The sequence below is a fragment of the Callithrix jacchus genome, chromosome 12 (genome assembly GCF_049354715.1).
Source record: "Callithrix jacchus isolate 240 chromosome 12, calJac240_pri, whole genome shotgun sequence".
NCBI classification, from domain to species: domain Eukaryota; kingdom Metazoa; phylum Chordata; class Mammalia; order Primates; family Cebidae; genus Callithrix; species Callithrix jacchus.
In genome coordinates, this window is record NC_133513.1 from 56036981 (window position 1) to 56059595 (window position 22615).

General features: G+C 40.7%; 1 protein-coding gene across 3 annotated transcripts in view; it reads right to left on the reverse strand.

Annotated features, from left to right (window-relative positions):
- Positions 1–22545, reverse strand: part of ADK (adenosine kinase) — a 593446-nt gene extending 570901 nt beyond the window's left edge. For all 3 annotated transcript variants that reach the window (XM_009009683.4, XM_009009682.4, XM_009009681.4), the window contains exon 1: positions 22426–22545. In XM_009009683.4, the coding sequence (XP_009007931.1) occupies positions 22426–22490 (65 nt within the window). In that variant the 5' untranslated portion in view covers positions 22491–22545. The remainder of the gene's footprint in view (positions 1–22425) is intronic.
- Between the last annotated feature and the right edge of the window lie 70 nt (positions 22546–22615).

The following is a 22615-nucleotide window of genomic DNA, read 5'->3' on the forward strand; positions in this document are numbered from 1 at the left end:
GTTGGCCAGGCTGGCTTTGAACTCCTGACCTCAAGTGATCCACCCACCTCAGCCTCCCAAAATGCTAGGATCACAGGTATGAGCCACCACACCCAGCTTTTAAACTGGTTCTTAAGCTGTGTGTCCCTCGGTTTACCCATTGCATGCTGTTCAGGGCACTGTGATTAAAATTTAATTATCTGTAGTAAACAGTCTAATAGAATCCTTGGCACATGGCATAATTATTACTTTCTTATTATCATAATAGTTAAATAGTTAAATAGTTAAATAAATAAATAGTTACATCTCTGGAGGCATGATCCGAAAGCTAACATGAACTTGGTGCTCTTGCTTAACATACTTTGGTAACATCTACCTTTAATTTGTAACATTAAAATTTTCAAATTAAAAAAAAACCTAATTTTGATACCAAAACAGGTAGTCGTAAAACTTTATTTTTTGGTGGTTTTTTTTTTTTTTTTTTTTGAGACGGAGTTTCGCTCTTGTTACCCTGGCTAGAGTGCAATGGCACAATCTCGGCTCACCGTAACCTCCGCCTCCTGGGTTCAGGCAATTCTCCTGCCTCAGCCTCCTAAAACTTTATTTTTTAACAAATATACTAAATTCAGTATCATTAAGGGCAGATATGGGTCTGCAATATTAAAATAGTTAATAAAATGGAAATCACACCAAATTTTTTTAACTCATTTTTAATATTTGCATCTAACTTTAAATGTTTTTTACTGGCCAGCTGCAATGGCTCACATCTGTAATCCCAGCACTTAGGGAAGCCAAGGCAGGAAATCACTTGAGCCTATGGGTTCAAAACCAGCCTGGGCAACATAGGGAGACCTATGTCCCAGCTGTACCTGTAGTCCCAGCTACCTGAGAGGCTCGGATGGAAGGATGGCTTGAGCCCAAGAATTCAAGACTACAGTGAGCTGTGTTTGTGCTGCTGCACTCTAGCCTGAGCAACAGAGCAAGACCCTGTATCAAAAATAAATAAATAAAATCCATGTAGTATAGGAAATGAAAAAAAAAATTTTACTAATGGTCAACGAAACTTTCAAGTAGTTTATTCTCTCAAAATTTAAGAAGAAGTCATTTCAGCAGTTATAAACACAAAAATATTATTTCAAGAAAGAGGACTTGTGATCTTTGAGAGTCAATAAGGTTAGAAACAAAAGTAAAATGCATTTTTCCAGGTTAATACAGAAGTTCTTTTATTCATAGGCACTTCCCTTCCCCAGCCTTTCATGCTCTATTTCTAATCTTTCCATTCCATGTAGACGTTTTCTAAACACACACACACACACACACACAGAGTTAGGGACTAAGTAACTACTTTTGATCAATTTTCTAAACGATTTATTTCAACCCTATTCTTTTACTAAAAGCCTAGCTTATCCTACTTTAGGGGAAAATAATCAACTGAAATTTTTAACCTTCAGTAGCCTTTTTACTAATTGTAAAAAGTTTACTAATTGAATAGCTGAATCAAGATAAGTGGGTCAGAATAGTTTGCTCTTGGTAAGACTGATAAGTAAATATTCCATATACTTTATCTAATCTTGTGATTAGTCTGCCCCTATAAAAGCAAAGAGGTACATAACCCAAAATAGCTTAGTACCTCCAGATAGCATCACAAAAATGTGGACCCATCCACTAATCTCTTCAACAAATGCCTCAAGGCCCAAAATAATAGCAAAGTTCTCTTCAAACACAACCAGTTTGTTAAGGATGCAATAAAACAAGCACTCCCATATAAAATTAAAGGGAATCGAAATTAGCACATTTCTACTATAAAGTTTTTGGCAATATGTGTCAGTAATTCCACATTTTAGGCAACTATCATTAAAAGAGAGACCAATGTAAACAAAGATTTGTATACCCAGTTATTCATTTCAGCCTTATTAACAACAGCAAAAATTTATTACATCCTAAGTAACCAGAAATAGGGTAGTAGTTAAATAAACTACAGACTGTTATGGAACTGTTATGGAAATGTTTCCATAGACCTTTTAAGGACATAAGAAAATGATCATGATATAATGTTAAATGAAAAAAGCAAAACAAACAAAAGGAAGTGGAGTATTCACTTGACTGTGTTTAAAAAAATATATGCCATATATGCATATAAAAAATGATTAGAAAGAAACACACGTAAATATTATTAGTTATCTCTGGAAAGTAGGATTATGCATATTTTACTTTATTTACATTGATCTATATTATTAATTTTCTAATACTGATTTTATGGTCATAATTTTTATAGTTATTAAATTTTAACTATCTTTTTTAAATGGCTTAAAAATACAAAACTTACTCCTGCCCTTTTTGAAAACTTGCAATGTTAAAATTATAACCTTGTTCCTGCGGTTTTTTTTTTTTAAGTCACAACCATCAAAACTACGCTTATTTGTAGAAAAATTGGGGTAATTTTATAAATGTTTCATCTTTTCATGTGTAAAGATTCTTTAAAACAGGAATGACAAATATAAGATGCCCTCGTGATTTTTTTTATTAATTTTAAATCACAACTTGACAAAAGTTAAAAATATATATCCCACTTTCAGAGCTTTGCAAAGCCTTGATGACCCCAGCTGTCATAACTTTATATGGAATGTCTTCCCTGTATGTTACTTAAAAATACATCCCCTCAATTAATATGAATTTAAAAATCAGTACCATAATATTTTTTAAAAAGTCTATATCATATCCAAAAATCGAAACTCCTTAAAACTTGTCTCCCTAAAATAGTGTGCAGCCAAGTAAAGTAGGCTGGGAATGAGAGAGAATTCTAATCCTGGACTTACCAATAACTTTATTCCTTTTGATAAATCATTACCTCTTTGATCATCAGTTTCCTTTTCTGAAACACAAAGGAGTTTGTTATAGGTGACACTTCAGGTTCCTTTAAGTTCTTATTAGACAACAAAAGAAAATGCTTGTTCCTATTTGTGTCTCAACACATACGAATTTTTTTTAGGGAACTGATAAATTTTAATGCAATTTTAGTTAGTTTTCATTATGGACAAGTTTATTCAAAGAAACACTGCTAAATGTATTAATTCTCTCCTGCAAAAGACATTGTAAGAATGCTATTATTTTTATTTCCTTTTAATTATCATCTTTAGGTTCTTATGTCACATTTCACTTTAGCATCACATATTCAAACAAAATACAATCTTTAAATGGAAGCTGATAATTTATTTCCCTGGAGAATTTGAAGAGTACAATAACATTTGATTGACTGAACTTTATTTAGTAAGACTTCTTAGCAAAACTCCCTCCCAGGCACACCCACACAGTACTTCTTTATTTTCAGTGAGCTACAGATCTCTGAATCTCAAAGAAAACTCCAATCTAAAAGTACAAGACAACACTGCTTCTCAATTATTTATGCTCCAAAGAACATATTTTTAAACTACACAAGTGAGTATCACCATCATTTTACAACAGAAAAGGGATTTTAATACAAAAATATAGAAAGCATGTCACAGAAATAAAGAATAGCCATTCTCAAAGGCTTGTTGGTAACCTTATCAAATATATTTTCTTTTTCTTTTTCCTTGTTTTTTGGTTTAAGACAGGTTCTCACTGTCACCCAGTATAGTATAGTGGCACAATCTTGGTTCACCACAACTTCCGCCTCCCAGGCTCAAGCAACCCTCAGCCTCCTGAAAAGTTGGGACCACAGATGCATGCCACCATGCCCAGCTAATTTTTTGGTATTTTTGGTAGATGGGGTCTCACAATATTGCCCAGGCTAGTCTCAAACTCCTGAGCTCAAGCGATCCACCTGCCTCAGCCTCCCAAAGTGCTGGGGTCACAGGCCTGAGCCACTGCACGGGGTCTATATTTTCCATCTTAAAAGATTTTCCTTATTTTGGCCAGCCGTGGTGGCTGTGTAATCCTAGCACTTTGGGACGCCAAGGCAGGCGGATCACCAGGTCAAGACCAGCCTCATCAGGTCAGGCAGGAGAATCACCTGAACAGGAGAGGAAGGGGTTGCACCACTGCACTCCAAGCTGGGCAACAGAGCAAAACTCCGTCTCAAAAAAAAAAAAGATTTTCCTTGTTTGTATCATTTTAACATAGATCTAATCTATGATACTTCGCAATCTTTTAAATTGTTCACACATTAACTCAACAAATATTTATCAAGCATCTGTTCTACTACTGGAGACGCTAGAAATTCATTCAGGAAAAATCAAGACCATGTGCTGCCCTTTTAGAACTTACTAAGGAGAGAAGATGAATAATCAAGTAACAAACAAGAACAGCATCAAATGATCCTAAGTGCTATTCAAAGAATTAAAACCGCCAGGCGCGGTGGCTCACGCCTGTAATCCCCAGCACTTTGGGAGGCCAAGGCGCACAAGGTCAAGAGATCGAGACCATCCTGGTCAACATGGTGAAACCTCGTCTCTACTAAAAATACAAAAAAATTAGCTGGGCATGGTGGCATATGCCTGTAATCCCAGCTACTCAGGAGGCTGAGGCAGGAGAATTGCCTGAACCCAAAAGGCGGAGGAGGCGGAGGAGGCGGAGGAGGCGGAGGAGGCGGAGGAGGCGGAGGAGGCGGAGGAGGCGGAGGAGGCGGAGGAGGCGGAGGAGGCGGAGGAGGCGGAGGAGGCGGAGGAGGCGGAGGCTGCGGTGAGCCGAGATCGCGCCATTGCACTCCAGCCTGGGTAAGAAGGGCTAAACTCCGACTCAAAAAAAAACCCAGCAGATCGATGAAGAGAAAGAAATTTTAAACCTTAAATCATTTCTTCAAAAACACAAAACCCTCAGTATTCCATGGAGAAAATAATAAATATATTTACATTGAACTGAAAATTAATCAAAAGCAGACAAATTTCCCAATCATGGAAAAAACACTTGATTTTAAAAAACACTTTAAAGGGCAATAACAGAATTAAAAGCTTGGATATATAATTCAGTCATGTTTTTCTAAATTATTTTACCATAATTGTGGCAGATTTAAAATGGGAACAACATCTTAGAGACAAGAAGTCTATGTTCCCTTCTCTTAAATCTGTGCTACCCTGGAATGCCTCAGACCAATAGTGTATAAAAGTGATTCTAAGCCTTTGAGAGGGCTGCCAGTTCCTGCTTTGGTATCTTGGAGCTGCCATGTGAGAATTCCAACTACCCAGATGAAGAAACCACAGAGAGTATCTCAAACTACACTAAGAGAAGCCCAGTTGAGCCAAGGCTCCAGATATCCTGAGGCATGAGGTGAGAGAATAAACACAAGATGGACTCTTCAGACCAGACCTGTTGTCAGTTAAACACCTCCATGTGATCCTATTCACCGTATGGAACAGAATCAATAGGCCAAGCTGTGTCTGAATTCCTAATCCACAAAATTGTGAAATCTAATAAAATAGTCATTTTAAGCCACCAAATTTTGAGATAGAAAACCAAACTCTGTGAAAAATGCATTTTTTGGCCAGACACAGTGGCCCACACCTGTAATCCTAGTACATTGGGAGGCTGAGGCAGGAGGATCACTTGAGCTTAGGAGTTCAAGACCAGCCTGGGTAACATAGGTGAGACCTCATCTCTATTATATGCTTTTTTATATTTATATTTTTTTAATTAAAAATTCATTTTTTACATTGTACCAGTACCCTATATATATAAATGAAACAATGTTTCACAAAGCAATACTTTTATATACTCAATACTTTTATATACTCAATGCAGGATATTTTTTATTAGATTTCTCTTTTATAAAATACCAGTGTGCAATACTCAAAAGGTTCACGAATTATTTTGAAAAACATTTTAGTCTATACAACTCATTTCATAGGTGCATTCACAAATCCAGACAGAAACTTAAATAGTACCCAGGTGTCCTTATCCCTAATCCAAAGCTCTTTCCCTTGCACCATGCTAAAAGCCAATAGGTATTACATTCGTAACCAGAAGTTCCTCACAAGCTCATATACATACCTCAGAACTGAGTGAAAGCTAAAAAAGCTTAGTGTAAGTCATGTAGCAATCAGAAATAGCTAAGAGGAACTGAGAGTTTTCCTATTTCAGCCCTTTTTTTCTTTTTTTTTTTTGAGACCAAGTCTCTCTTTGTCACCCATCCTGGAGTGTGGTGGCACCATTTCAGCTCACTGCAACTTCCACCTCCCGGGTTCAAGTGATTCTCGTGCCTCAGCCTCCTGAGTAGCCAACATGGGCAGATCACTTGAGTCCAGGAGTTCCAAACCAGCCTGGGTGACATGGCAAAACCCCATCTCTACAAAAATTAGTCAGGCGTGGTGGCACAAGCCTGTGGTCCCAGCTACTTGGGAGGCTCAAGTGGGAGGATGGCTTGAGCCCAGGAGGCAAAGGTTGCAGTGAGCTAAGATCCTTCAACTACACGGAGTAAGACCCCCATCTCAAAAAATAGTAACAATAAATTGTTCTTAACTTGAACATTTTAACTCTTAAACACAGGCAAAACTGGTTTGTCTATTAGTAAATACAATCTACTGGTCGGGCATGGTGGCTCATGCCTGTAATCCCAGCACTCTGAGAGGCCAAGACAGGTGGATGACCTGAGATCAGGAGTTCGAGACCATCCTGGCCAATAGAGTGAAACCCTATCTCTACTGAAAATACAAAAATTCACTGGGTTTGGTGGTGCATGCCTATAATCCCAGCTACTTGGCTGAAGCAAGAGAATTGCTTGAACCCAGGAGACAAAGGTTGTAGTGAGCCAAGATCACACCATTGCACTCCAGCCTGGACGACAGAGCGAGACCCTATCTCAAAAAAAAAAAAAAAAAAAAAAAACAAAACTATGTATGTGTGAATAAGAAAACTTGAGAGACACAAGTCTAAACAAGATTATAAAACACAATTGACAATTGCCACAGAATTTCTTTAAATAGTGTGCTTATCTAGCACATACAGGATTTACTTTGACAACTTCTCAATTTCTATCTTCATACATAATACAAACAGCAAGAAGCATGAGTCAGAGGTCCTGAACATGAGATGAATGTTTACTTCTCAGGGACTCTTAACTATTTTGGGTCTTGTTTCCTCAGCTAAAGACAGGTTACCTTGTTGTCTTCTTGTGAAGATCAATAAGAAAATGTAAGTGAAAGCACTTGACATTTGCTTCAAATATGTTATTCTTATCTTTAAAAAAAAAAAAAGCTCTGCAGTAAATTGATGCTTCATTTCTTATTCCAGAGCCTAGAGGAATGGTAAGTTACAAGACTTGGGATGAATCTCACCATGGATACTTAGTAGCTGTAACTTACTGTGTTACTTTACTGATACCACTTAGCCTTCCTGGGCTTTAATACTCAAAACTGTACAACCTAAATATTAGACTCTGATTTTAAGTACCTCATCAAGAACTAATAATCTAAAAGGTCTAAAATATGTTTAGAGTTTTCAAAAATCACAAGAAACTGTGAACCACCATTTCAAAGCCACATCTACCTGATACTGAAATCTGCTGCTGTTTTCACACCCCAACTCTATGCCTTGCAAGAAATCTCAGCTCTAGGAGGGAACATTTCCCACTCTACCTGGGAATGTGCACTTTTGGGCATCTCCTTCCTCCCCTGCTCCTATCCTAACTCTCAATAGCATTCCTGAGCAGTCTTTAGAAATATGAAAGTAGTTTCTCAAAGGGAAAGGCTGAGAGAGCCTGCTTTAACCTATTTTATGAGAGTAAAGAATCAACATCTTGGCCAACAAGAAAACATTTAAAAACCTCTGAGTCTGACTTGATATCTACAAGACACTCACAAGTCTTCTCAGGAATGTAGTTTATTGAAGCTTCACAGAGCACTGAGGTCAAAGGTCTCTGATGTAGTGTTTTTTCAGATTTGAAAAATGTAGGAATGCTACACAAATACGGGGGGAACAGTGCTAAGGAAGAGATTCCTGTCTTTCAGAGGAAACTAGGCAAAAACAAGAATCTGTAAGTCTAGAAATATATATATTTCTCTACAGAACACCCTTAGGATATACAAACATATAGATGAATACACCTAAGAAAGTCAATGTATTATGTAGAGAACATACACCCCCTCCCAAGAAAAGGACAAATTTTTCCTTTTTGTTTTTAATAAAATACTTTTTTTTTTTTTGGAGACTGAATTTCGCTCGTTACCCAGGCTGGAGTGCAATGGCGCCATCTCGGCTCACCGCAAACTCCGCCTCCTGGGTTCAGGCAATTCTCCTGCCTCAGCCTCCTGAGTAGCTGGGATTACAGGCACGCGCCACCATGCCCAGCTAATTTTTTGTATTTTTAGTAGAGGCTGGGTTTCAGCATATTGACCAGGATGGTCGCGATCTCTTGACCTCATGATCCACCCACCTCGGCCTCCCAAAGTACTGGGATTACAGGCTTGAGCCACCACCCCCGGCCCAAAAAAATTTTTTTTTAAGGTGGAGTCTCACTCTGTGTTGCCCAGGTTGGAGTGCAGTGGTGTGATCTTGACTCACTGCAACCTCCACCTCCTGGGTTCAAGCAACTCTCTTGTCTCAGCCTCCCAAGTAGCTGGGATTACAGGTTTGCATCACCACACCCGGCTAATTTTTGTATTTTTAGTAGACAGGATTTCACCATGTTGGCCAGGCTGGTCTCAAACTCCTGACCTCAAGTGATCTGCCTGCCTCGACCTCCCGAAGTGCTGGGATTATAGGCATGAGCCACTATACCAAGCCTAAAATACTATTTTCAATAAACATTTTATACTATGTACTTAATTTAATAATGTAACCAAGTTTTATTATAATATCTCAAATCTAAACAATCAAAAAAAAATTTTTTTTTTTGAGACGGAGTTTCGCTCTTGTTACCCAGGCTGGAGTGCAATGGCGGGATCTCGGCTCACCGCAACCTCCACCTCCTGGGTTCAGGCAATTCTCCTGCCTCAGCCTCCTGAGTAGCTGGTGTTACAGGCACGCACCACTATACCCAGCTAATTTTTTGTATTTTTTTAGTAGAGACAGGGTTTCACCATGTTGACCAGGACGGTCTCGATCTGTTGACCTCGTGATCCACCCACCTCGGCCTCCCAAAATGCTGGGATTACAGGCTTGAGCCACCGCACCCGGCAACAATCAAATTTAATACATTTGGATGAGCAAGCACTAAGTAAAACAAGACAAAGTAGAATTTCATCCATATATTTTATATGCATCAACATGCTATCCCATGGTAAATGGAGTATAATCAGTTCATCCTGAGTGGGTGAGAACAGATACAGCCAACAGCGTAAATCTGCATCACTTCTACAGCTTAATGGCTTCAATCTTCAACAAAACTAAGAACGAAAAATGGTAACTAAGGTCTCATCTGGGCTGAGAAAAAAACTATTTTAAAAAATTCTATTTTAGGAGAAGACTTCCTCAGTCATGCCTGTAAAACAACAAACTGTTTAAATCTCTATGTGGTTAAGTTCAAAGATAACACATGAGAACTGTTTATTTGTAAAGGAGATAATTTTCTTGTATTTCAATTTGTTTCTTTCAAAACTTAGATGGTTTTTCAGACTGCCACTCTAGGGCTAAAAAGGAAACAGTTTATTTTGCTATATCAAGCTTAAAGGAATTTGAGAACCTAAGACATCTGAATTTGATTTTTTTGCCATATTTTGTTTTCCAGTAATTCCTCCTCAATGCGTCAATAGAAACAAACTTCTTTTAAAAAACCATTTTGTAGAATTATCTATTTGTTTCATAGTACATTATGTTACACAGTACATTATGAAATTCTGAACAGTACTGCTGACCTTCCATGCTTGTGCAGTTCTAATTACACTGCAAACAGCTTTACTAATTAAGGACTTGCTAACCCAGAGAAAAAAGATTCATCATTCTGACAGGTCACTGAGATCTCCTTTGTACATTCACTCTTTCAGAAAATCTGCTCCTCCACCAAATCAGCAATTCTACTACATTTAAAAAAAGAAAGAATGAGTGAAAATACTGACCATGGGCCTTAAGAAAATGTTACTGTTGGCCAGGCACGGTGGCTCACGCCTGTAGTCCCAGCACTTTGGGAGGCTGAGGCAGGTGGATCATGAGATCAGGAGATGGAGACCATCCTAACACAGTGACACCCCATCTCTACTAAAATTAGCTGGGCCTGGTGGCACACACCTGTAAGTCCCAGCTACACGGAGGCCGAGGCAGGAGAATCGATTGAAAAAAAAAAAATGTTAGTTTATCAGATAAATGTATTTATTCTGAGGGAATTTTCCCCATAGACGAATACAAGAAATGACTATTATACTGGAGCTCACTCAGTCACCATAAAGAATAGAAATGAAATCTGAGGTCGGACATGGTAGCTCACACCTGTAATCCCAGAACTTTGGGAGGCCAAACAGTCAGAGGAGAAGGCATTTCTAGGCTTGGTGTGTAGAAAAGTTTTATAGAGAAGAGAGAATTTGGCTTGAAGACTGAGGGTTTTTTTTTTGAAGGGGAGGAGAGGAAGGTTGTTTTTAATAAATATTTATTCTACACACTAATGGATTTTCTCTTGCTAAGGGAATGACACTACCTCCTTCACTCTACAAGGTCCTGACAGAGTTGCTGATTACAGTGTCCCCTACAACACCCATCCACTTCCCCACTCATATACGAACAACACCTACACTCATTGGCTCCCCACATACACTAGCACTACCTACACACACACACACACACACACACACACACACACACCCCTACCTGCATGTACATACATAATGGATGGGCAGACAGCCAGAATGTATCCAAGGCCAGCCCAAATCTCCACCTCTGATACAGTGATTGTAATGCAGGACAGGCAAGCCCCAGAATTGGGGCTTAGCCCAGGAAGGTGCTTAGCTTCATCCAGGAAAAAAATTCAAGGGTCAGCCAGTGGTGTGTTGGCAACTTTTACTGACGTAGCAGTGTACAGCATTGGCAGAGCGAAGCAGGGCTACCCCCTAGGCAGTGTGTCCAGAGCAGCAGCTCAGAAAAAGTTCTGTGGTCATATTTATACCCACTTTTAATTACATACAAATTTAGAGGCAGACTATGCAGATATTTCTAGGAAAAGGGTGGTAATTTCCAGGTCATTGTCAGGGAAAGGGATGCTAACTTCCAGGAACTGACAAGGCACATTGGTGGGCATGACTTACAGAAAGCTGCTTCCACTCTGTCCCTGTTTTAGCTAGTCCTCAGTTTCGTACAGTGTCTGAGCCCCACCTCCAGAGTAGAGTCCTACCTCCTACCTCAACTGATTCAAGGTAATGTGTAACATAGGCAGAACCAAATTTCTCTCATAACTAATACAAGGGTATAGAAAAATTCTCTTCCTTTGGACTCATGAGATTTTGGCTTAGAGTTGAGAACTGCCATCTTGTTACACTGAAATGGCCTATGTGAGAGATATATTGAGTCTAAAGGACAACAGAGACAAGTGGTGCACTCCTAGACTGAGTCATATTTAGATGGACTCTAGGCTGGGTGCTGTGGCTCACACCTGTAATCCCAGCACTTTGGAAGGCCGAGGCAGGCAGCTCAGGAGTTTGAGACCAGACTGGCCAACATGGTGAAATCCCGTCTCTACTAAAAATATAAAAATTAGCCAGGTGTGGTGGCACGTACCTGTAATCCCAGCTACTTGGGAGACTGAGGCAGGAGAATTGCTCGAACCTGGGAGGCAGAGGTTGCAGTGAGCCAAGACTGTACCACTGCACTCCAGCCTGGGTGACAGAGTGAGATTCCAAGTCAAAAAAAAAAAAAATTAGATGGACTTTCCAGTTAGGTGAGTCAACTGAGTGTCTTAGAAACTTCAAGATGAAACTAAGTATGAACCAAAGTCTAACCTAAGCCTGTAGAAGGCAAGTAGCCAAATGACCACTTCAATATAATTTCTGATAATCCCTAATTGAGTCAGTGACCAATTATCGATCACACAGGCTACCTTCACATCTGCAATCCTGTTTACAGATAACACGGCAAATTAGCAGAATTTACTGCTAGCTAAATATGGCTTGCTGACAAAATGCTGAGACCCTGTTAATACAGTAACCAAACCATTGTGCCTACAGAAGGCAAGAGTTTCTTACATAATTGCTATACATATATATCTTCTAAATTATAAAGAAAATACTAAAGTCAGCATGCATGCAATGAAAGTAAAAATGAAAACAGAAACTCAGATGTTCTTATATTGAAGTCTAATTACATTGCTTTCTAGATCTGAAGTTTATGAACCAAATTTTTAAAGAAATGGTATGAATAGCCAAAAGTACAAACGACATCAGAAATAATACATATAAATGAGGACAACTCTAAATCTGCTTTGAAAAATCATCAGAAAGCCTGGCTCAAGAAGCTAACATAAAGCCTGAACAGCTTTTAGTCAAAAAAGAAAAAGAAAAAAAAAAAAAGAAAAATCATCAGAAATTATCTTCTTCAAGCAGTTTGTGAAACTTCAGTTTGTGAGACCATTTTGTAAAACAGCCTTCCAAATCTTCAAGTCCAAAAGCTGAAGAGAAGTCTATCTTTGCAGTTACAAGTGGAAAGGAAGAAAAGCCTAATAACTCAGTAACATGAACTGTGCTGGTATTATGGTAGAGATAGCCAAAAAATATCTTTGAAATGAGCATCTATGTAGTATCACAGAAGTGCACAACGGTGACTAGAGAAAAATATCTAGGAACTGACTCTGATGAGAAATTATTGTTCCTGCATAGTAGCCAACTTTTAAAAATAGACTATTAATAAAAGTCTACAATCCCTTTCTTAAATCCTTGGGGCAGGGGATGTTGGAATTCAGAATTTTATGGATTTTAGAAAGGTAACACTACACTATGTATTTTGTGGAACATCCAGGAAGAATTCATGGGGCATGTCATTAACAGCCTATTATTTCCATATCAAAGCATATACATTTGTGTCAGACAAATAAATGCTACTGACACCTTTACATCAGTTCAAATTTTGCTGCCAAAGTATTTCATCTCAAACTTCTTTTTGAGACAGTCTCACTTTGTCGTCCAGGCTAGAGTTCAGTGGTGTGATCTTGGCTCACTGCAGCCTCTGCCTCCAGAATTCAAGTGATTCTCCTGCCTCAGCCTCCAGAGTAGCTGGGACTACAGGTGCCCACCACAATGCCTGGCTAATTTTTGTATTTTTAGTAGAGATGGGGTTTCACTGTGTTAGCCAGGATGATCTCAATCTCCTGACCTCCTGATCTGCCCTCCTTGGCCTCCCATTGTTGGGATTGCAGGCGTGAGCCCCACACCCAGCCCATCTCAAACCTTTTAAAAAAACTTCCAGCTTCCAGAGCTTTGAGATTTCAGAAATATAGATTAAAAGACTACAACCTACAATAAACTTATAATAATTATTTTACCAAGTTTCAGATGTATTTGGTATCTCAGAGGTCCATTCTGTAAAGGTGATATTTAGCCGCTCAGCACTTGGCCACTTATACATTCAGTGTACTTTAAGTTTCTCCAGCTTAAAAGGAAGAGTCCTAATATGTTCAGTGTAGAAACATTGAAAAATACAAGATTTTTTTTTTAAACATCATAATTCTTCCACCTAAAGATGCCCAATATTAAATTTGGAGTGTCTAAATTTTCATACTCTTTCTATATCATATACATTAATATAATTAGCAAGAAAATCTCTGTAATTTAAGTGTATATTTTTGTTTCCATCTTACTATATGCATATTATGCCCTTTCAAGCTAAGAACTGGTCTTTCTTAAATTTTGGTAAATTCTCAGCCATCAACTCTTCCAACCTGGCTTCTCCACCATTCACAGTATTTCCTCGTTTTTTAGAACTCCCATTTAGACGTAAGTTGGTGCCTCTCAATTTACATTCATATTTCTTTTTTCTTCTTTTCTTTTTTTCTTTTTTTGATGGATTTTCGCTCTCGTTGCCCAGGCAGGAGTACAATGGCACAATCTCAGCTCACCGCTTCCCAAGTTCAAGTGATTCTCCTGCCTCAGCCTCCTGAGTAGCTGGAATTACAGGCACGTACTACCACGCTGGCTATTTTTTTTTTTTTTTTTTTAGTAGAGACGGGGTTTCTCCATGTTGGTCAGACTGGTCTCTAACTCCCGACCTCAGGTGATCCACCTGTCTCAGCCTCCCAAAGTGCTGGGATTACAGGCGTGAGCCACCACGCCTGGCTTGTATTTCTTAATTCCTATTTATTTATGTGTGATAGCTCTGGGTACTTTCTTCCAATCCATTAATTTTCTCTTCAAATTTGTCTGGTTTACAGTTTAACTGACCTATTTTAATTTCAATAATTCCATTGTTTCTTTAATATAGCCATCTATTTCATATCTACCTATTTTTGATTCATGTTTTTTGATGACCAGTATTTCTTTTATCTTTTTTAAGGATCTTTAAAATACCCATATTGAAATACTCATACTTTTTTAAATTACTCATATTTCCATCAGATATTTTGTGAATTTATCTCCTGGAATTATGTTAATTTTCTAAGTAAAGGTCTTCCTCATGTTTATAGGCTCAGACTTTCCCTCTTTTCCCAGTGGTTCTGTGATAGGCCATCCCTCCTCCAGAGTCCACGACCTCCAAGCTCAGAGCTCTTGTACTAGGTGATAGCAAGGAAACCACAGTTCCTGACTCTGAGCCATCTGGCAGCTCAGCCACTTCGTATCTTCACTCCAGGTGCATAGTTTTTTAAAGCAACAGCCGGGAGCAGATGTTTTCAGCCTTCTTTCATCCAGTCCCCAACCAGCTTCAGTTTCATACAGAGTATCTGATCCCAGTTCCCCTACATGTTATTTTTACCAGTTCCTGAACCCAGTCTAACTGCATGTTTCTTTTCTGTTCTTGGTCCCTGGAGATGTTTATCTTGTTCTTGAGTATATCTATATCTTTTCCCTTTCTTTCTAAATTTTTAATTGCTGCACTTCCCTCTCAACATCCTTATGAGGTTGGTATTATTACTATACCCATTTTATAGGTAAGAAAAGAGAGGTATGGGGCAAGTAGGCAATCTTCCCAAGATCACCAGCTAATAAGGATCAAGGGTCAAACCAGATGTCTGATGCCAGAGACCATGCTCTTAACCTTGCTCTACTGGCTTCCATTCTGCCCAGAATTCTCTTTACAATTTTGATTCTTTTTTTCCCCACTTGACAATAAACACTTTGCACACAGGCAAGATTTTTTGTTTTCTTTTTTTGAGACAGGTTCTTGCTGTCACCCAGGCTGGAATGTACTGGTGCCAGTGCCTCAGCTTCCAGAGTGGCTGGACTACAGTCACCTGCCACCATGCCTGGCTAAGTTTATTTTTGTAGAGAAAAGGCCTCACTATGTGCCCAGGTGGGTCAAGAACTTTTGACCTCAAGCAATCCTCCCACCCTGGCCTCCCAAAGTGCTGAAATTACAGGAATGAGCCACCCCACGTGGCCAGAATTTTAACTGATGAAGTAAAGCAAATACATATTCCAGGTAAAAAGCAGCACATCAGCCTCATGTTTTATTTGAGGCTGAATATTCAGTCTAAACCTATACCTAAAATAAGAAACATAGTCTTCAATGCTCCTCATTTTCCTAAGGCCCTTCCCACTTTCCCTGAATTTCAAGCACTTCCATGCTTGTCCCTGGATACCCAGGACCATGCATGCAGGCTTTCCTCTGGCTGTCTCCACCACCCTCATGCTGTACTAGTATGTATTGCCCAGGAAAGGATCTTACTAAGGCATTCATACTAAGTACATCAGGGGACTTTTGTTTTCCATTCCTTTGTAGCCGAAAGCCTTAATCTTAAATGATTAAATTTGTGAATATAAATAAAAGGCAAGCAATATCATCCAAAAATAACCAAACTCTTTCAATAGTAGATCATGATGGAAAAAGTAATTAGTAGCCAAGCTCAATTTTAGGCTGCATTTATTAAAAGTATAGGGTCTAGAAGGCCGCGCACAGTGGTTCATGCCTGTATTTGCAGCACTTTGTGAGGCTGAGGCAGGTGGATCACAAAGTCAAGAGATCAAGACCATCCTGGCCAACATGGTGATACCCCATCTATACTAAAAAAACAAAAAATACAAAAATTAGCTAGTGTGTTGGCACACGCCTGTAATCCAAGCTACTTGGGAAGCTACAGCAGAATCTCTTGAACCCAGGAGGCGGAGGTTGCAGTGAGCTGAGATCCCACTACTGCACTCCAGCATGGCAAGAGAGCAAAACTCCATCTCAAAAAAGAAAAAAAAGTATAGGGTCTAGAAAAATGAAAGTTATCACTCCCACTCTATGCAACAAAGATTAAATGAAGGCTGGGCATGGTGGCTCACGTCTGTAATCCCAACACTTTAGGAGGCCAAGGTGGGCAGATTACTTGAGGCCAGGAGTCAAAGACCAGCCTGGTCAACATGCTGAAACCCCGTCTCTACTAAAAATACAAAAATTGACCGGGTGTGCTGGCACGTGCCTGTAATCCCAGCTACTCAGGGGCTGAAGCGGGAGAATCACTTGAACCCGGGAGGCAGAGGTTGCAGTGAGCCAAGATTGCACCACAGCACTCCAGCCTGGGTGACAGAGCAAGATCCCGTCTCAAAAAAAAGATTAATTGAATAGCTCCTAAGGGCCAGGCCCCATGCAACATTCTAGGGACATACAATCATCCTTTTTTTCTTCTAGTCGGTATATATTTTCCTCATTTAATCCTCACTGCAGACCACTTAAAGGACAGTGTGCTCAGTTCATAAAACGTAATTTTCCAGAGAGTTTTCTGAAAGAGAAAACAAATGTAATTTAAAAGAAGGGATAACTGAAGCTATTGCTTGGCTACCCAAGACAGACTCTTCTTCCTAGGTTTTTCCTTTTTTTCTTCTTTTTGGTGAGGTAGGGTCTCACTCTATTACCCAAGCTAGAATGCAGTGGCATGAACATGGCTCATTGCAGCCTCGACCTCCTGGGCTCATGGAATCCTGCATCGGCCTCCTGTGTAGCTGGGACTATAGGCATATGTCACCATGTCCAATTAATTTTTTTTAAGATTCGAGGGTCTCATTTTGTTGCCCAGACTGGTCTTGAACTTCTGGGTTCAAGCAAACCTCTCACTTGAGCCTCCCAAAGTGCTGGATTATAGGCATGAGCCACCATGCCCAGCTCCTAGGTTTAATTTTAGAACACAGGGTCCAGAGTGAGGTAGGAGTTAGAGGGAAATAATAAAAGGAGTCTATGGGCCGGGTGTGATGGCTGAAGCCTGTAATCCCAGCACTTTGGGAGGGAGGCTAAGACAGGCAGATCACCCGAGGTTGGGAGTTAGAGATCAGCCTGACCAACATGGAGGATCCATGTCTCTACTAAAAAAAAACAAACAAAAAATTAGCCAGGCATGGTGAAGCATGCCTGTAATCCCAGCTACTCAGAAGGCTGAGGCAGGAGAATCGCTTGAACCTGGGAGGTGGAGGTTGTGGTAAGCGGAGATCATGCCATTGTGCTCCAGCCTGGGTAACAAGAGCGAAACTCCGTCTCAAAAAAAAAAAATAAATAATAATGAAAAAATAAAAGGAAGTCCATGGAAATGAAATAGGAAGCAATATTTGAGAAAAGCTCAATATTTGCTGATTAGAGAACTATAGTTTGTTTCCTTTTGACTTGTATTAAAAGTAATGATCCTTAATAATCCTTAACTGCTAATGGCAAATGGAGTAATTATGTGGACTTTCAGAGTTCAATGTTTCCTAACATCAACTTCAGAGCTTACAAATATTTGCTGTGATGAATAAGTAGAGCTATGACTAAAGAAAAGTAGGCAGAACTTGAGGCTGAAGGTAAAGACACTGCTTAGGAAGCCAAAACAAAATCTAAGCAAAAGTTAAAGTCTAAACCTAAGTTGTGAGAGCAGGAATGGAAAAGGAAAGACATTATAATGTGGATGTAAAATGAATCAAATATCTAGGTCTTAAACTTTGGAGAAAAAGAGGTTACTGGTGCCATTAAAAGATGCAGGAAATATGGGAAAATGCACAGATTCAGGACAACAGATGAATTTAGTTTGGTATATATGACTTTGAAATGTCAGAAAGTCACTGAGAAGCAGATATTCAGCAGACAGTTAAAATTAGGGTCTGGGGGCCAGACATGGTGGCTTACGCCTGTAATCCCAACACTTTGGGAGGCTGAGGTGGGCAGATCACAAGGTCAGGAGTTCAAGGCCAGCCTGACCAACATGATGAAACCCATCTCTACTAAAAATACAAAAATTAGCCAGGTGTGGTGGAAGGCACCTGTAATCCCTGCTACTCAGGAGGCTGAAGCAGGAGAATCGCTTGAACCTGGGAGGTGGAGGTTGCAATGAGCCACGATCATGCCACTGCACTCCAGCCTGAGTGACAGAGTGAGACTCCGTCTCAAAAAAAAAAAAAAATTAGGGTCTGGGAAGGCCAGGCAAGGTGGCTCATGCCTGTAATCCTAGAACCTTGGGAGACCAAGACAGGTGGATCACTTGAGGTCAGAAGTTTGAGACCAGCCTAGCCAACATGGCAAAACCCCGTCTCTACCAAAAATGCAAAAATTAGCCAGGCATGGTGGTGCATACCCGTAATCCCAGCTACTTGGGAGGCAGAGGCAGCAAAATTGCTTGAACCCAGGAGGCAGAGGTTGCAGTGAGTGAAGATGGCACCACTGCACTCCAGCCTGGATGCCAGAGTGAGACTCTCTTTCAAAAAATATATATATAATTAAATTAAGATCTGAGAACTGAGAGATACAGAGACAGAAAGGTTACATGTGATAGTGTCTAATACAAAGCCTGGACCCCCTAAATCTCTGCTTTAGTCAGAGTATCTATAACTTCCCCAAAAGGCAGCTCTCTTCCAGTTCTGTCATCAAATAAACTTTCCTATAAGGCAGATACCCTGCAGTCACAGATGACTGGTTAACTCCTAGTCATCTTTAAGAATGCTCAGGTGGGCTGGGCGCAGTGGTTCAAGCCTGTAATCCCAGCACTTTGGGAGGCCGAGGCGGGTGGATCACGAGGTCAAGAGATTGAGACCATCCTGGTCAACATGGGGAAACCCCATCTCTAGTCTCTACTAAAAATACAAAAAATTAGCTGGGCATGGTGGCACATGCCTGTAATCCCAGCTCCTCAGGAGGCTGAGGCAGGAGAATTGCCTGAACCCAGGAGGCGGAGGTTGCGGTGAGCCGAGATGGCACCATTGCACTCCAGCCTGGGTAACAAGAGTGAAACTCCCATCTCAAAAAAAAAAAAAAAAAGAATGCTCAGGTGTCATTTCCCAAACCCCACTTATTTCCCACCAAGTAGATGGTACCTGTGCCTTACCGCTTTCTCCATACATATATGCCTGGTTTCTAACACCATGCCTAAAATAGCATGTACTTGAAAGACAAACTGAAGGAAAAGACCTTGGCATGTGCTCAACACGCCTTGGAAGGCACTGTATCCTCTTAGGTGATCGCTAAAGAAATGAACTTGGATGAGATTTCCAAAGGAGAGAAAAGAAAACTAAGTTGTCTTAAATGTAAGTGATCATCATGGAACACCTTCATCTAGAGAACAGTTCCCCAAAATGTTTTTCCACTTTTTTCATCACAAAATAACTCATCTGTAACACAGGAATCATTGCTCCTACCTCATAGGTCACTGGGAGGGTTAAAAGAGATAATATTTATAGAGCATATAGTATAATGTCTAGCACTCAATTAATGTTTCCTTCTTTCCCCTAATCCCACCTGAAAACATGTTAGAGCCTGATTCTTCCTTTGTAAGCACAACATGTTACAGCCTGATTCTTTCTTTGTACGCAACTGTTATACCCTGAAAAGCAACCCAGCCTAGAAAAATAATGGATATTTGAGAAAGGCAGCCTAGCCTTGTCAGATGCTCCCTCTAGAACAGATTTCTCAACCTCAATACCACTGACATATTTGGCCAGATAATTCTTTCTTGTGGGGGTTGTCCTATGTAGGATGTTTAGCAGCATCCCTGAATTCCATCCACTAGGTGCCAATAGCTCTCCCAACCAAAAATATCTTTCTAGACCATGCCAAATGTCCCCTGGAGGGCAAAACTTCCCCTGGTTGAGAATTACTGTCCCAGAGCTGACCAGATTCTCACAAAGCCCTAATCCCCTAAATATTTTCCCTGACATCTACAAATATATCTTATTATTTGTTCCCACTGATTCTGCACATTAAATTATGCTTAGTCTTTATAATCCATTCTCCTTAAACAAAACTAGTAGCTATCCCTTAACCATCAAGCAAGTAATTATAAATTAATTCAGTGTAAATACTCAATGCATTCTCTATCACACTTTGAGTCTGAAAGCCAAACTAATATAATGAAAGCAATAGCAGTCAATCCCAAAATGACTCCCCCAAAAATTAGAGATTTGTCCCAGTATTCACATATCTAATCTTTTAATTTCATATCTACAGGTGGCACTAATTTCATATTGTATAAAGTGAATTTTGGTTGCCTAGGGAATGCTACAAGTTGCTTTTTTTTTTTTTTTTTTTTTTTTGAGACAGAGTCTCACTCTGCCACCCAGGCTGGCACCATCTTGGCTCACTGCAACCTCCGCCTTCCAGGTTCAAGAGACTCTCCCGCCTCAGCCTCCCGAGTAGCTAGAACTACAGGCATGTGCCACCACGGCCAGCTAACTTTTTTTATTTTTAGTAGAGACAGAATTTCACTGTATTAGCCAGGATGGTCTCAATGTCCTGACCACGTGATCCACCTTCCTCAGCCTCCCAAAGTTCTGGGAATACAGGCATGAGCCACCACGCCCGGCCAGCTTTTTTTGTTTTTTGTTTTTGAGGTAGGGTCACAGCAGCCTTGATCCTCCTGACTCAGCTTCCTGAGTAGGAGCTTCCTGATTGCAAGTGTACCACTACACCCCAGTTAACTTTTTGTTTTATAGACAGGGGTCTAGCTATGTTGTACAGGCTGGTATCAAACTCCTGGCCTCAAGTGATTCTCCCACCCCAGCCTCACAAAGCGCCAGGACTGCAGGTATAAGAAAGCATGCTCAGCTAGCTCTTATTTCTGTTCCTTTACTAATTGTTTCATTTGGGCTTCAGTATCTTCAATTGTAAAAGAGGCGTAATGCTTGCAGTCCTTTGATCACAGAACTGTCCAACAAGATAATAAATAGGTAAACACAGTGAAAATGAATGAGCATTATATGTAATTATTTTTATGAAGGAAAAATCTAAGGAAATCTAAGTGTTATATGTTTAGTAGGATGGTAGGGAAAAGTTGCATCTGTCTTCCAGTTTTATGAAGGAAGTGCCTTGTAAGGAAATACTCTAGGGCAGAATAGGGAAAGGACATGCTTTGAACTCAGTAGGTCTGATTCAAAAGCCCTTGCTCTTCATTCTGCATATAGTTTGAATATTAAAAAAAAAATAGAATATCCTGAGGGTTTTTACTTTAAAGTTTATGTTCTTGGTATAAGGCAGGCACAACAACCCTTTGAGGGTAGTAGGAATACATTAAAGGCACTGGCAGGGATTTGTTCACCCTCCATTCAAAGGAGCATGAACACACACACCACCAGGCCCCTAAGTGTCCTTTTCAATTGTGAATGATTCATTCTTTCAGAGGTGAAGAAGAGTGATACTGGAAGAAATGGGGTATGTCTTGTATAATCAGGAGTGTCCCAATAGTTTTAAATCAGTTTGATACGTCTATTTCAAGATGGAAAAAAATCGTTGCCTTTCAACAAACATTTCCAAATCATCAAAGACTGCCTGCTTCACTTTATACTTATTAGGAAGGGATATTTTAACAAATGAGTCTTTAAAAGGTGCAACATCAATCACATGTGAGGCAGGTGTCAGGGGCAGCACTGTCTCTGCTGCTGCCAAAAAGTGCAAATAAAAAAGAAAAATCAACCTTTCCTATCCATTCATCCAAATGCTGCCCCTGCAAAGCCTCAGAGGGGTCTGGATCCCTGGTAGAGGGTCCTCAAACGTGCGGGATTTCTGAATAGTGTACGAAAAGGAAGGTCACCGTGCCCTTCCGCAACACTTTCTGAAAAAAATTCTGTCTTTGCCCCAGAGTAGAGCAGTTGCCGGGCCTCCTCCTCGTCAACCCCCAGGGAAGAGAAGGTAGTCGTGTACAGACGCTGCTCCGGTCCGAACCTCCAGCGTCGCAACAGCCTAACCGGCGCTAGCTCGCAAGTGGCGCGGGGAGCCGGCTCGGCCCCCCTGCCTACCACTAGTGGCCAAGGACTACGGGAGCCGGAGCTGCACCAGACAGGCGACGACACGGCCAAACTGAGAGAACGTCAGGCAAGGGGTGGTGGCCATGCGGGCAGCTCCCCGAGCGGCAGGTCCTGCGTGCTGGCCCCAAGCTGGCAGCGAGACACCACCCAGCGCCGGGGCGCGCAACCCCACGTGGGCCCTGGCTTGCTTGCTGCAGGCGCCGTCACCCTCCTCCCCAAGTCGGGCAGCGCTCACCTCAGCGCTTGCGGCGCCTCTACCTTCAGCTTTTTGGGCTTCGGCTCCCCTTCAGCAGCTGCCATCTTCGCACTCCCACCTTAGTTTTGCTGTACCGCCCACCTCCGCAATCCACCCTTCGACCCGCCCCCTCTTCGCCTCACCACCTTCTCTTCTCCAAATCCCGCCCCTCCAGGATCCGCCCATTCTG